This window comes from Sceloporus occidentalis, unplaced genomic scaffold, assembly GCF_023333645.1.
Source record: "Sceloporus occidentalis isolate IW3139 unplaced genomic scaffold, rSceOcc1.0.p SCAF_14, whole genome shotgun sequence".
Lineage (NCBI taxonomy): Eukaryota > Metazoa > Chordata > Lepidosauria > Squamata > Phrynosomatidae > Sceloporus > Sceloporus occidentalis.
Window position 1 is genome coordinate 4,370,141 of NW_028316994.1, and position 14,325 is coordinate 4,384,465.

At 42.8% G+C, this 14,325-nt stretch overlaps 1 protein-coding gene across 4 annotated transcripts; it reads right to left on the minus strand.

Annotated features, from left to right (window-relative positions):
* Positions 1–4,014: 4,014 nt before the first annotated feature.
* On the minus strand, positions 4,015–12,134 carry LOC149303613 (apoptosis regulator BAX-like). 4 transcript variants are annotated; one of them, XM_089480329.1, is made up of 7 exons: positions 11,984–12,134; positions 10,143–10,197; positions 9,015–9,050; positions 8,584–8,745; positions 8,236–8,368; positions 7,121–7,207; positions 4,015–4,670 (listed from the first exon to the last, which is right to left on the minus strand). In XM_089480329.1, exons 1-7 carry the CDS (start codon positions 12,036–12,038, stop codon positions 4,635–4,637), a joined length of 564 nt encoding a protein of 187 aa, XP_089336455.1. In that variant the 5' UTR covers positions 12,039–12,134; the 3' UTR covers positions 4,015–4,634. The 4 variants fall into 4 exon arrangements, with proteins under 4 accessions (XP_089336455.1, XP_089336457.1, XP_089336456.1 ...); XM_089480331.1 differs by lacking the exon at positions 11,984–12,134 and adding an exon at positions 11,178–11,326; XM_089480330.1 differs by lacking the exon at positions 9,015–9,050.
* Between the last annotated feature and the right edge of the window lie 2,191 nt (positions 12,135–14,325).

Consider the following 14,325-nt stretch of genomic DNA (forward strand, 5'->3'; position numbering starts at 1 on the left):
ATGTTAGTGGGAATGAACCCACAGTTGGCACTTTTGATGGTCCTTCAGCCAACCATTTGAAATGCTATTTTTACAGAGGTGGTGATGGGGGAACCTTATGCCTTGAGTCTTGAATCTAGACCTCTTGGTACAATGGGTCCTTGGCATATGCTGGGGTTTTGGTGTCTGTTGATGCTCAAGTCCCATTATATATAATGGTCTAATAAAATGCTGTCCCTTATATAAAATGGCAAAATCAAAGTTTGCTTTTAGGAATTTATATATACAGTCAGCCCTCCATATCTATGGATTCAAGCACTCATGGCTTGAAAATATATTCCAAAAATAAAACCTTAATTTTGCTATTTTTGTAATAGACACCATTTACTATTCTGTTGTCTTTAACTGGACTTCAAAATTAGGAGTCCCCAGTCATTAAGTTTTAAAACACAATGCTTATCAGCGCTTTCATGAAGAATATGTTCCAGGGCTACAGAAAGCTCTATATTTCTATAATTTTGGTATAATTTTAGGACTGTTGCCACACTGTAGAATTAATGCAATTTGACACCGCTTTACCTGTCATGGCTCCATCTAATGGAATCCTGGGTTTTGTAGTTATGGCACTGGAGAAGGCTAAATATTTCACAAAACTACAGATCCCAGAATTCCATAGCACTCAGAAATGACAGTTGAAGCAGTGTCAAACTGAGTTCATTCTGAAGTGTAGCTGCAGCCCATATAACCATAATAATATCTTTTTTAAATCATTTTAACAGTTGCTAGTTGCCCTGAATGTTACACAAAGATGAAAAGGGCAGGATATAAAAAAAAATTAAATAAAAAACATAGATAGAAACTGTAACATACCCACTTCTCACCTGCAGCACCCATCAGTTCTTTTGTCTGTTTGTCTTCCATTGCACATAGGGTTCTATGGTTGCTCACGTTTTCCAAAGAAGGTGGCACAGCTGAGAGACTGGTGGGACATAAAAGGCAGTGACTGCATCCTAGAGGTTGGACAATTCACTTTTTTTTATTCCAGCTTCCAGAATTTTTCAGCCAGCATAGCCAGTGACAAGGCAGGCTGCAATATTTAGGGAGTTGTAGTCTGAGAAGTAACTTCTCCAAGCTGTGGATTGTCTCTTCTTTTAGTGGCTAAGAGTTTTTTTAAAAATAAGAACACAAAAAGCTCTGTAGGATCAGGTCAAAGGCTTCTCCAAGTCTACCATTCTGTTTACACATCTGTTAACCTCTTGCCAATAGAAGCCCAAGAATCAGGATGTGCAACTGATATGCAGTGGCATATTGCCTCTGATAAGGACTAAATACCTTAAAGGCTCTCTATCTTGTCTGATCTTGGAAGCTAAGCAGGGATAATGCCAACAAATGCCAGATGCTGTGGGATGTATTTCAGAGGAAGAAACTGGCAAAATCGCCTGTGAGTACTCCTTGCCTAAGAAAATCCTGTGAAATTCATGGGGGTGCCATAGGTTGACAGGTGACCTAAAGGCACATACAGTACTCTGATACTGGAAATGGCATAAAGCCATTCTAAATAAAAGCTTTTGATGGCCCAATCCTTCATTACATTAGCCAATTCCCTGTTATAGTCATCCAAATCAGTAGCCACAATTACATCATGTGGCAGTGAATTCCAGAGTTTACTATGCACTATGTGTTGTACTTTTAAAAGCTATCATGAATATTTCACCATGAATTATGGCGGGTTACAGACCGCCCGTTTGGGGCGGGCTGCACCCGCCCCTTTCCCCGCTGTATCGGGGCCTCAGTGTCCAGAGCGGCAGCCACTGAGGCCCCAATCAGCCGCTTTTCAGGCTGCGGGGAAGCGGCAAAAGGCCCCTTCCCTGCAGCCTGGAAAGGGGTGTCCTTGGGGCTTCAAGCCCCAAGGACACCCCACGGCGGCGGGGAGGAGGAGAAAGGGGCCGCTTGGCCCCTTTCTCCTTTGGTCTGCTGGGCGCAGCCGTGTGAAGGCTGTGCCCAGCGGACCAAACCAGGAAGGAGCTCCGAAATGGAGCTCCTTCCTGCTCCGCGCTAAGGGCGCACTAAGCGCCCTGGCGCGGAGCGAGAACGTCACGTCCGCTCCGCCCTGTATAGAGGCGGTGCGGTCGTGACGTCCTCATGGCGGCGGCCGTGTGGAACGGCCGCTGCCATTTTGTGCGCGCAGAGTGCACACTAGGGTTAGGGGGGTGCGGAAGCACCGCCCCTTTCTAACCCTAGTATGCACTCCGCGCGTACTCATGGCGGCGGCCGTGTGGAACGGCCGCTGCCATTTTGTGCGCGCAGAGTGCACACTAGGGTTAGGGGGGTGCGGAAGCACCGCCCCTTTCTAACCCTAGCATGCACTCCGCGCGTACTTTCCTGCCCGTTTGTAACAGGCCTTAGTGAAAGCAGAGTATATTATTATGCTAGCAGGGCTTATGTGGAAGCTCTGATCCAGAAAAGTTACATTTCTAAGTTCTGCAGTGCATCTTCTCTTGGTGGCAGAAAATTTTAAGAGTACTTCTACATTCTTTTCTGCACATGCAATAAAGGTACTGAAGAGTTTTCAGTCTGGCAACCATACACACCTTTCAAGGCAACACTCTCTCTCAGAGATTCCCCAATTGCTTGGAGAGCTGGAGAAAAGGGGCCAGATCCTGAAATTTAGCACTGCCCCAGTTAAGACCAAAAATAAGCTCTGGTCCAATCTCCCATGCCTCTAAAATTTTGCACCCTCTCCATGTAGCATATCTAAATCACTGGGACATACATGTTTGTGTGTGGGAGAGTCTGTCATGACATGATACAGAGCCCTGGTCAAAAACCAATTTTTGTAGTACTGTAGTATTGGCAGTTTGAAGTGAACCATATTCTTTTCCCTATCCCTTGTGGACTATCAAAACTGCCATTCTATGCTCTTTGTGTGTGAAAATGTCAATTCCCTTCAGGTGGCATCCTATTATAATTTTGTAATATGTTAAATAGTTCAATAGAGAATGCTGCCTCAGGGCTGGCCCTACAGTTCAGGAGAGGGAGGCAGGTGCCTTAGATAACTGATACTGGGAGGGAAGTTTCAGTGTGTGGAGTCTTCCCAACATTGCTAAGAGTGCTTGCTGTGACTCAGACATTATCACTTTTCTTCTGCTGTATGATTTTTAACATCTTTGCCTGATGAAAAAGCCAGTCAAGTTTCAAAAGCTTGCATCATGTACTGTATTTTGTGTATTTAGTTAATCCAATAAAGGTATACATTTTTGTAGATTCTGTTGTAAATTGGACCGTCCACATTCAGAGGTTAGGGGTACAGGACCATGAAAAAGACCGCAAATAAAACCGTGGCCCCATACAGACAGGCCAAAATAAAGCTGCTTCGGGTCAATTTGGAGATATGCTGTTTAAATGATTTATGTGTCCTACGAGTCCGGAAGCCATGCCAAAGCCATGCTCCAGTCCTAAGGACTGGAGTGTGGCTTTGGTGCAGCTTCCGGACTCTTAGGATGCATAAATCATCCCTGAATAACAAAGTCTGCAAAATTCAAAGCCACAAATGTGGAGGGCCAACTATATTTTGCTGAATGGCTAACACTGCTAGTCATGAATATGTTTGGTGTCCTCAGGTGTGTTGCAGGAACCTGTCCCATTGCCACTGTTAAAGTAACAGTCAGCTGCCATTTGGTGGGTCTCTATATACAAAACAGGAGAGAAACCATTTTGTCTTTTTCATGTAACAAAATGTCTTGGACCAACTTTGTGTTCTTTCAGTAAAACACAGAATACACTGTTCAATATAATCTGCTGTTTGGAAACGTGTGAAGTAATATCCATTAAAAGGACTAGGCGTACCCAAAGTATCTGTACTATGTTACTCAGTAACCAAAATTAACCTTTTCTCTTCTTGAATTAGAAGAACAACCTTTTGTGGGTGGATCTGCATCTCTTTTTGATTATTATACAGTGCCAAAGGGCAACTTGGTCAATGAAAAAAAAGTACACAAGAATAAATTTCCAGGAAGATGGAGAAAGAAACCAGCGTTATCAGAAATGGTTTATTAAAAGGTCATATAACTGCTCTTGAAATGGAACACAGGGCTTGCCAGAAATAATTGATTCATTGTGTTACTTAAAAATTAGTTTATTAACTTTATATCTCACCTGTCCTGCCAATCAGTTTTGGATAGTAGGAGTGATTTCCCCCCCCACATGAACCTTGCAACAACATTTTGATTGATTGAAAGATACTGACTGGTTTAAGATTTCTTAGCAAGTACTGTAGTACTGGATTAATACACAAACTAAGAAAACTACAAATTAGGGCCCCTGATTATGAGAAGTTTCTAAATAACAAGTTATAATACTACATATTTTGACAGGTGATGCTGTGGGGCCTCTTAAATTTGATATGAGTTAGGGCAGTTAGGGTAAAGTGCAACTCTACAGATGCTGCTGAATTGTAGCTCCCAGCAAGTATAGTTAATAGTAAAGGAACATGGAAGTTGTCATCCAACATCTGGTGTATTTCTTTTCACCTCACTTCCCTATTATTTTAGTTAGGGCCAAATCCTGCCAAGAAGGAGCCAAAGTCTTTTTCATTTTTGACTCCAAGTGCATTTGGTGGCAGTGCTAATAGTGTTCCATCTTCTTCCTTCATGTTTCTATTCTGAAGATGGAGAGTAACTTAGCATAGAAATCTGCAAAACAAAGATCAAGAATGGAGACATTTTGGTATCAGTTTATTCATAAAGCCACATACAGTGCAAGGGGGGGAAGATGCAAATGTTTCCAGATCATTTGTCTGCAAGCTTTGTTAACTGCTCTTTAAAGATATTTAATCAAGGAATGGAGTATAGTGTTTTTGTACAAATTGGGTACAACAGTGATTTATCAATAGTGATTCATGTTGGGAATTTTGGTCAGGACTATGCTAGAGAAAAAAATAAAATTTCTGTTTTGAAAAATCAAACCCAGGTTCTGCTCCCAGCTTAAAAGTCTGTATATATTATTTCTGTGTCCTCTGACTCCACAAGTCAAGTGGATCTGGAGTCCAACAGCCTGATCACAGGAAACCCTAGGACTAGTTTCAAGTTCTGGATTTCTTTCACAACTTGGCAAGTTTGCTGCTTGCCTTTGCAGTCTTGTTGTTGTGTGCCTTCAAGTAATTTCTGACTGACGCTGACCTTTAGGCAAATCTATCATGGGATTTTCTTGGCACTATTTGTTCAGACAGGGTTTGCTTTTGCCTCCCTCTGCAGCTGAGAGAGTGTGACTTGCCCAAGGTCACCCAGTGGATTTCCATGGCTAAGTGGGGATTTGAACCCAGGTCTCCAGAGTCATATGAGTTTATCACACAGGGGAAATCCTGTGCAGAAACAGTATTTAAATCAGAAAAAAAAAACCCTGCAAAAGCAGGTTGATTTTCACACAACGTCATTGTTAGGGTGGTGTTAACCTGAATGGAAAGTTGACAAAAGCTGCTCCTTTTTACTTTTGGAAAATCCTGAAAGTGGCTTTTTTCTATTTTCCATTCAGGTTAACTTCAGTTTAACGATGTCTGTGAAAACCAACCTGCTTTTGTGGTCCCCCCCCCCCCCCCAGTTTTTAAATCCAGTTTTTGCACAGGATTTCCCCTGTGTGATAAACTCCATAGTCCAAGGCTCAAATCACTACCCCATGCTGGCAGTCTTAGGCAATGTTGCCAACAAGCCTTGAAGAGATTCCCTGGAAAGTTTTACCAAAATCCCAAATCCCTGGAGTTCCCTAATATTTATTATTATTATTTAGTCAAAATCCCCAGAAAGAAATTAATTAAATTCCCCAGAAATTGGCAACACTGGTCTTAGATAACTTAAAAGTAGGAACGTAAAAGAAGATAGAAAATGTAATCCTTCTGCATTTAATTACTTTGCACATTCCACTTTCAAAGAACAGGAGTTGTCAAAAGAACAGTAATGTTTGGAAATGTGTTTTTGTTGTCATGTCAAGTAATTTTCAACTAATGGCAACCCTATCAGGGGATTTTCTTGACAAATCCTCTTAAAAATTGCTGGGTGATTTGAAGTCTCCCTAAAATATCTATAGAGACTGGCCTGTGAGTGACAGATGTGGTGTGCCTGCCCCCTGTTGGATGTGTTGGAAATTAACTAAATAAGAATAGATTTAAAGTTAATCCAACAAACACACATATGATGGTGGTCTCTAGCAGACATTTGTCATAATGACAGGCAAACTCAATCCAGAAATGCAGTTAAGAAGAAATTTTATAAGTGGGTTCATTCAATGCTAATCATTCTTGTTGTTATTGTGTGCCTTTCTGACTTATGATGATCCTGGTGGCTTGAATGTTGGACTACAACTCTGGAGACTAGGGTTTGATTCCCTGTTCAGCCATGAAACCTACTGATGACCTTTGGCAAGTCATATGCTCTCAGACCCAGGGAAAGGCAATGGCAAACCTTCTCCAAACAAATCTTAAATAAAATAATAAAATAAATGTTTTATTTGTATACTGCCCTTCCGTGAGATCAGGGCGGTTCACAGCATTAAAAAATACACAAGAAACTCCAATAAAACGATATTAAAATTACAAAACAATACAAAGATAAAAACAACAACAAATGCCCCCGGGTTAGCCAACCCTTGCCAAGGGGACCAATCTTGCCACTGGCTGTCCAGATTCTGTCATCCTCTAATTCAGGGCTGTGGAAAATATGGCCTTCTACATGTTGTTTGACCAGAGTTCCCATCAGCCCTGTGCAATGGCTAGTGGTTAAAGACCAAATTCTAGTCTAAATAAACCCAGAGGGCCAGTTTCCCAGCCTCAGATCTAAAGGGAGATGATAGGAATTGAAGCTTAGGCCTTGTCTATGCGGGAACCAGAGCTTGAAAAATCACTTTTAAGGAGGATGAGTATAATGAATGCTGAAGCCATTCAAAGCTGTACAGTGGTAGGTCTGGTGGAACTTCAGCATGTAATTTACTGCTTTTAAAAGTATTTTTTCAATCTCTGCAAAAACATGTCTTCTACCCCTGAGCTATGACCCTTCTTTTGAGAACCAGGGTCTTTCTTCCCAGATGCAAGACAATCTCTTTCCCCCTTAGGAAACCATGGGGTGTGGATTATCCCCCCATTTATAACACTTACCCAGCCCCCCTTCTTCTGGATCCAGTCCGCCAGATATCCCTTTAAGAAGTTCATGGCCCAGTCCACCACAGTATCCAACAAACTGGACTAAGATCAGAGAAAGAAAGAAAGAAAGAAAGAAAGAAAGAAAGAAAGAAAGAAAGATTATTTCAGATTTTTAAAGGAAAGAAAAAATAGTTTAACAATGTTATAACCAGCAAACAGCATAAAAGTAGTGAGCAGGACTGCAGGTCCCATGAACTGGATGGTCAGCTCTTGTGGCAAGCAGCAGCACATTTGCTCTTCAGCGTCCCATCTCAATAGGACTGCTGCTATTAGTCCTTCCTGCGTCCCAAAAAGAGCCCCCCCCCAAAAGAAGGCATTACAAACCACATGCTACAAGGAGAAGGTAACTGATTATTGGAATGAGAGTCCTAACCACGTATTCCAAAATTCCTGATTGCTTTTAAGCACCTTTCTCATCTATTCTTCACTCACCTGGAATCACAGAGACCACAAGGGTCATCCAGTCCAACCCCCTGCCATGCAGGAACACAGAATCAAAGCACCCCTGACAGATGGCCATCCAGCCTCTGTTTAAAAACCTCTAAGGAAGGAGACTACCCTACACTCTGAGGAAGTGTGTTCCACTGTCGAACAGCCCTTACTATCAGGAAGTTCCTCCTAATGTTGAGGTGGAATCTCTTTTCCTGGAGCTTGCATCCATTGTTCCAGGTCCTAAACTCTGGAGCAGCAGAAAACAAGCTTGCTCCATCCTCAATATGACATCATTTCAAATATTTAAACAGGGCTCTTAACCTTCTCTTCACCAGACTCTAAACATAACCAGCTCCTTAAGTCTCTCCTCATAAGACATGGTTTCCAGATCTTTCACCATTTTGGTTACCCTCCTCTGGACATGCTCCAGCTTCTCAACATCCTTTTTTGAATTGTGGTGCCCAGGACTGGATGCAGTATTCCAAGTGAGGCCTGACCAAAGCAAAATTGAATGGCACTATTACTTCCCTCAGTTCAGACACTATATTTCTGTTGATGCATCCTTTAATGACATTGACCTTTCTAGCTGTCACTACCTTAATGCTTTCTGGGGCTTTCTTTTGCTTCTCTGTTTTTACCTGGGCAATAACTTTGTAGGAAAAGTAGAAAAAGACAACAATCCGACCCCAGTTGATCCCATTAGCAAACATCGACTCAGACACATCAGCCAAGGCTTTCAGAGGGTCTTCACCACTGATGCTTTCTACCATGCTGCAAGGAAAGAGAGGTACCAAGGAGGAGTCTGAGATAGCCAAAGTTAAGGGGAAATTGTTAAGGAGAATGCAAGGTCAGAAAATTTTATCTTGTCCAGCATTCTTTGCAATCACCAGACATCTGATGGTCCCCCAGAAATTGGCCAGTGGCTCATGAGAGAAGCATAATCTTCCTTGCTCCTATTTTAGCAATTTACTTCAAGATCCTCATACCTGGGGATCTCTGCATTATTGCGGAGATCCTGCAATATGCGTAGCATGCAGTCTTGCAGTGAAGTGACTTGGACAGCATCTGGGACGTCCTCTTCCACTGGCAAGTCTTCCCTGTGTGTTAGCTCTGAGGCTTTGTATTCCTGCCAAAGGGTCTTAATGAATCTGGAAGAGAAAAGGAGAAGGATGTTATCGGGTTGGCCTCAGGTAGCTGAGATGTGGGTTGGGTATTGGCAGACAGCACAGCCCTGGATGTGTGGGAAGATGTATGAGACTCTTATGGCCGCTTGGTACAATCAGAGTGTATGCCTTGCAGGGAGATTGCAGTAAAATGATTCCTGAAAACCTTGGATGGATATGTTAGAAAACTGGGGAGACTATTTAGTGTCAAGGGCTCCATATTTTTTTTTATATTTATTTAGTTTATATCTCACCTTTCTCCAACATGGGACCCAAAGTGGCTTGCAAAACTGAAACAAAATGGCTAAATCAGTATGTGATACACGAGTTTAAAAGCATTAAGCAACCCATCTAATTAAAGTATTAATATAAACATGATTACAAATACATGAAATAGTTTGTTGTAGTTTTTAACCTGTACTGGGTTGATTAATTTGTAAGCCACCATGAGTCCCAATATTGGGGGAAAGGTGGGTTATATGAATGAATAAAATAATATTATTAATAATAATACATACATACATACATAAATTCTACATATAAAAACAGCACACCCACACCACACCTTTTAATCTCAACCAGTTAAAGGCCGAAGGCCTGCTTGAATAGTAAGAACTTTGTTTGCTGGTGAAAAGACAGCAGAGAGGTGGCCAATCCAGCCTCCATTGGGAGGGAGTTCCATATCTTAGGAGCAGCTACCAAAAGGGCTCTCTTCCATATCCTCACCAAGCAATCCTGTGAGCGTAATGGGATGCATAGTAAGCCCTCCCCCAAAGTCTGTAAGACTTGTGCAGGCTCATGTGGGGGAGATATGGACTTCCATATTGTCTGAACCTAAGTTTAACAGAGTTTTATAGATCCTAACCAAGATTTTCCTGGGGGGTTAATGTGCTGAGGGCCACATGATGGTGGAAAGACTGCACCCTGTGGTGGATGGGATCATAAGTATGTGATTTCTACCTGCTTTGCACTCACTGCCATCCTTTTTCTCTCTCCTTCTCTTTCTTCACCTTGCTGGATGAAGCAGAAGGGACTAATGATAGAATAATTGAGTTGGAAGAGACCCCAAAGGTCATCCAGTCCAATCCCCTGCCATGCAGGAATACATAATCAAAGCACCTCAGACAGATGGCCATCCAGCAGAAGCCTGAAGTTATCATTTATTGCAGAGGAGTTTTGAAATTAGGCTGAATTCCAAGGGCCACAACTGTTCTTAGGGCTTTATAGGTTGCTCTCCCTCACACACACCCCATAGGCACTGGGGGTCTGCTTTATTAAGGCAGTGGGAACATGTACTTGAAGCTTGTGCTCAGTGCTCAACGCTCAGTTATGTTATGCTCTAGGACTGGGAATACCACTTGCAGAATGCAAATCTTGCTTACCCAATAAGGAGCGCTTTTCCAATTCGAAGGATTTGAAAGATGCTGTCGGACATTGCTTGGCGAGAAAGAAAAGACAATAAAATTAATTCTTTTATCACCTGAAACCGCAGTTGCAAAGGAACCAGACCCTACTTTCCACTTTTGCAGATCTATGGCTGCATCCACACTGGAGAAATAACCCAATTTGGCACCGCTTTAAGTCTTTCTGGCTCAAGGCTATGAAATTCTGGGAGTTGGAGTTTGTTGTAGGCCTAGAACGGAGCAGAGATCTGCTCTGGGCCCCACAACAAACTCCCACTCCCAGAATTCCATAGCCTTGAGCCAGAAAGACTTAAAGCGGTGCCAAACTGGGTTATTTCTCCAGTGTGGATGCAGCCTACCTGCTTGGTCTATGACAGGGGAAAGAATCTCACACTTATGATCTTTCTCAAGTCCCATTGTCTTGGCATGGCAAGATTACACTGTGAGCATTTGGCAACCTATGGCTTTAAATGGCTTGGCTGTGGTTTAATTCCCTTTTAATCGTCCTTTCTGTATGTTTTCAATTATATTTTTGTAAATTTTTAATTGAAGGTTTTTAGACTGTAAGGTGCTTTGGGTCCCAAGTTTGGGAGAAAAGCAGGATACAAATGGTCATAAGCTGGGAATGACTTGAACGCACACATCATCATCATCATCATCATCATCATCGACTCTTCTGACCACCATCTTGAGGGGGAGAGAGGCCTGTTATGTTTGTTTGTTTTTTTACTTTGTATTGTACTTCCTGTTGTACACCGCTTTGATCTAATTTGGAAAAGCGGTATATAAATAAACATTATTATTATTATTATTATTATTAGCTGCATCTTCCAGAATCTTGAACTCTGTACATGGTTAGATATTAGAGCACTCTGGCAAATGATGATGATGAGTCGATCAGAGAAACATGCTGGTGAACCACAAACTTTACTTCCCAGAATGCCATAGCATTGAGCCAGGACAGTTAAACCAGTGTCAAACCAGATCATTTCTACAGTCTGGATGCAGCCTTACCTTTCTCTGGTGCCACAACAAACTACAGTTCCCAGGACTCCCTAGCACTCAACCAGGGCAGTTAAAGCGATGTCAAACTGGATTATTTCTGCAGTGTGGACTGGACCAGGATTTCCAGCCTCTTTTTCCTGAGCTCAGCTTTCTAGAACCCAGGGCAGAAGTGGGGCAAGTGCCTTTGGGGGGGGGGGGGGCTGTAACTCCTAGGATCCCCAGACAGAAACGGAGTCCAAAAAAGGAACTTTTCAAAACGCTGAGTCTGCAAGTGCTGATTGTTTCGGTTTCGAACTGAATCGGGCTTAGCTATAAAAGGGAAGCGAAACCTCAGAAGTCCACCGTTGAATGTCAGTTTCACTCCAAAGCAATTTGTTGGCTCCTTCCATCCACACTGCGGGAAGAATTCGGTTTGACATCACTTTAACTGCCATAGCTCAGTGCTATGGAATTCTGGGAATTTGTGGCACCAGAGCTTTGCTCTGTAATAAATTTTTTAATAGCTGCCGAGAGGATAAATTAATTATTTTTAAATCGACTGATAAATTAAAATCAACTTTCAGGACCATTTTAGAAAGTGGTCCAGAACACACTGCAGCAATAATCCAGTTTGAGACCGCTTAGAACTGCCCTGGCTCAATGCTAGGGGATTCTGGGAACTGTAGTTTTGTGAGACCTTTAACCTTCCCTGTCAGAAAGAGCGCTACAATTCCCAGGATTCCCCTAGCATTGAGCCAGAGCAGTTCCAAGCGGTCTCAAACCGGAATATCTCCGCAGTGTGGATGCAGGGAGGGTACTTGTCCCATGCCTCCTACCTGATCCTCCATCAGATGGGGCAGTTTGCCAGGGTTCTTGCCCCCCTGAAGCCATCCAAAGTGCCACCTCGCCTGAGAAAGCCAAAAACAGTGCCCCAGGGCAAGGGCCAAGCCTTCTCTGACTGCGAAAGAAGTGGGTTCCGGTGGGCAAGGCTTTCGATGTCGACCTTCCTTCCCTCTGGGGCTATGAACCTCTCCCAGCCCCACCTTTTTAAGGGTGTCTGGAAAAAGGCCCCTGAAACTAAAACAGAAAGGCATCCACTTTGGGCAAAGAAAGTCCCAGTTGGCGAGACTGGGCTTGGCATGGGACTCCAAAGGCATGCCAGGCTGCTCTTTACAGCTGCAGACTTCCATTATTCGCCTGGTTGCGGTTGTGATGGTGTGCCTTCAAGTTCTTTGCCAATGCCAACCTATCACTTTCAGTGCCAGGGCTACCGGCTACAGCCTCCAGAATCCTGAGATCTGGAGATGGCGAAGAACTAGAGCACTCTGGCAAAATAATAATAATAATAATAATAATGTGCCTTCAAGTTGCTTCCAAATTAGGGCAGTCTTATGGCGACCCTATCATGGGGTTTTCCAGCCAAGTTTCTTCAGAGGGGGTTTACCTTTGCCATCCTCTGAGGCTGAGAAAGTGTGACTTGCCCAAGGACACCCAGTGGGTTTCATGGCCAGATATCCCCCAGTTGTCTCCACCCAAGTCTCCATTGAGAGATCCCCTTTTCCAATACTTAGCCATTTCCAATCTTGCAAAATAGTGAGCAGTAAGCTGCATATAAAGTGGAAGGCAAGAAGAGGAAGTTGGTTCCATAAATTAAGCCACAACCCTGAGTCAGCAAGACCTTGATGGACCTTGCTCATCCTATTAGAGAATTATAGCACTATGACTTTAACTGTTATAGCAGTATCTAGTGGAATCCTGGGCCTAGTAGTTTGGTGAGGCACTAGAGCTCTCCAGCTGAGAATACTAAATACCCCTCTCTAAACTACAAATCCCAGGGTTCCATTGGACAGAACAGTGGGAGTTATAGTGCTATACAATGGGTCTCTATCCACTGGGTTTGGTTCCAGGACCCGCAGTGGATACCAAAATCCATAGATGCTCAAGTACAAATACAATAGCATATTCAAATGGTGTCTCTTATATAAAAAGGCCTCTGAGCAGGGCCATTGATGACCAAGGTACACTGGTGCCTCGGGATACGAAATGATCGGGTTACGAAATTTCCGGGATACGAAAAAGTTGGATTGGCAAAAACTGTTTCGGGTTACGAAATATTTTTCGGGTTACGAAATTCATTTCGGCACGAAATTCAAATGCTGCAAAGTGCAGCTATAGGCTTTCCAGTGCTAACGGATTATTTTTCGGGTTACGAAATTTTCGGGTTACGAAAGGAATGGCGGAACGAATTAATTTCGTAACCCGAGGCACCAGTGTAGTTGGAAGTCTTCCATTTATAATAGTCACGAATCAGGGCTGTGTGAATGGTTGATTTTAAAGGCTCTTTTTAAGTTGAATCAGACGTCTCCATTTGTGTGCCTTCAAGCCATTTCCAACATATGGCAATCCTGTCATGGGGTTTTCTTGGCAAGTTTCTTCAAAGTGAGGCTGCCATTCAATGTAGTACCCAATTATTATATCCCATGATCAGAAAAAGAAACATTGGTTCTTACCTGTGAGATGTTCATTTGCAGCGATGTAGGTGGGAATATCCTATATTATAATATGGGTTGACTCTAGTCTTTTTCCTGCCTATTTCGGAGCAAGAGATAGAATCAAGCCATGTTATAGGATGTTTCCACCTCCATCGCTGGAAAAAGATGCATTTCTGGGGAAAACATGCAGGCATTTCAGTGGCAGGGGTGTCTGGGGAGTTAGAAGTATAGCCAGTGGTTGTGCACATACCCTAAAATGGTAAAGGAGGCAGCCCTGCCAAGTATACAAGCTGCTTATTGAGACACAGTAAAATGAAATGCCTTGCATGATTTCAGGGTGCAGAAATGAAAAAGCATTTTTGTTTTAATCTCAATTTCTGCTATACTCTTGAATAGTAAATCAGGCAGGAGGCAGCTAGCTCCAGTTCCATGCACTGCTAGTTTTCTATCTACATGTATTTCCCCCTTAATGCTGCCTCCATGTATGCAAGCGATATGGAGGTAAAAGCCTCCAGGTGCTTTTTGTCTTGTCTAAAACTTTGAGGCAGTCTTTAAAACAAATGTTTTTTGAAACTAATAAGGGCTTGCAGTCTATCTTGGCAAATACAGGAATAGGGGAAACAAGAGGCAAGAGGTTCTTAGCTTTGGGCAGGCTCCTAATTACTCCTTACTTACTTTGGGCCCTT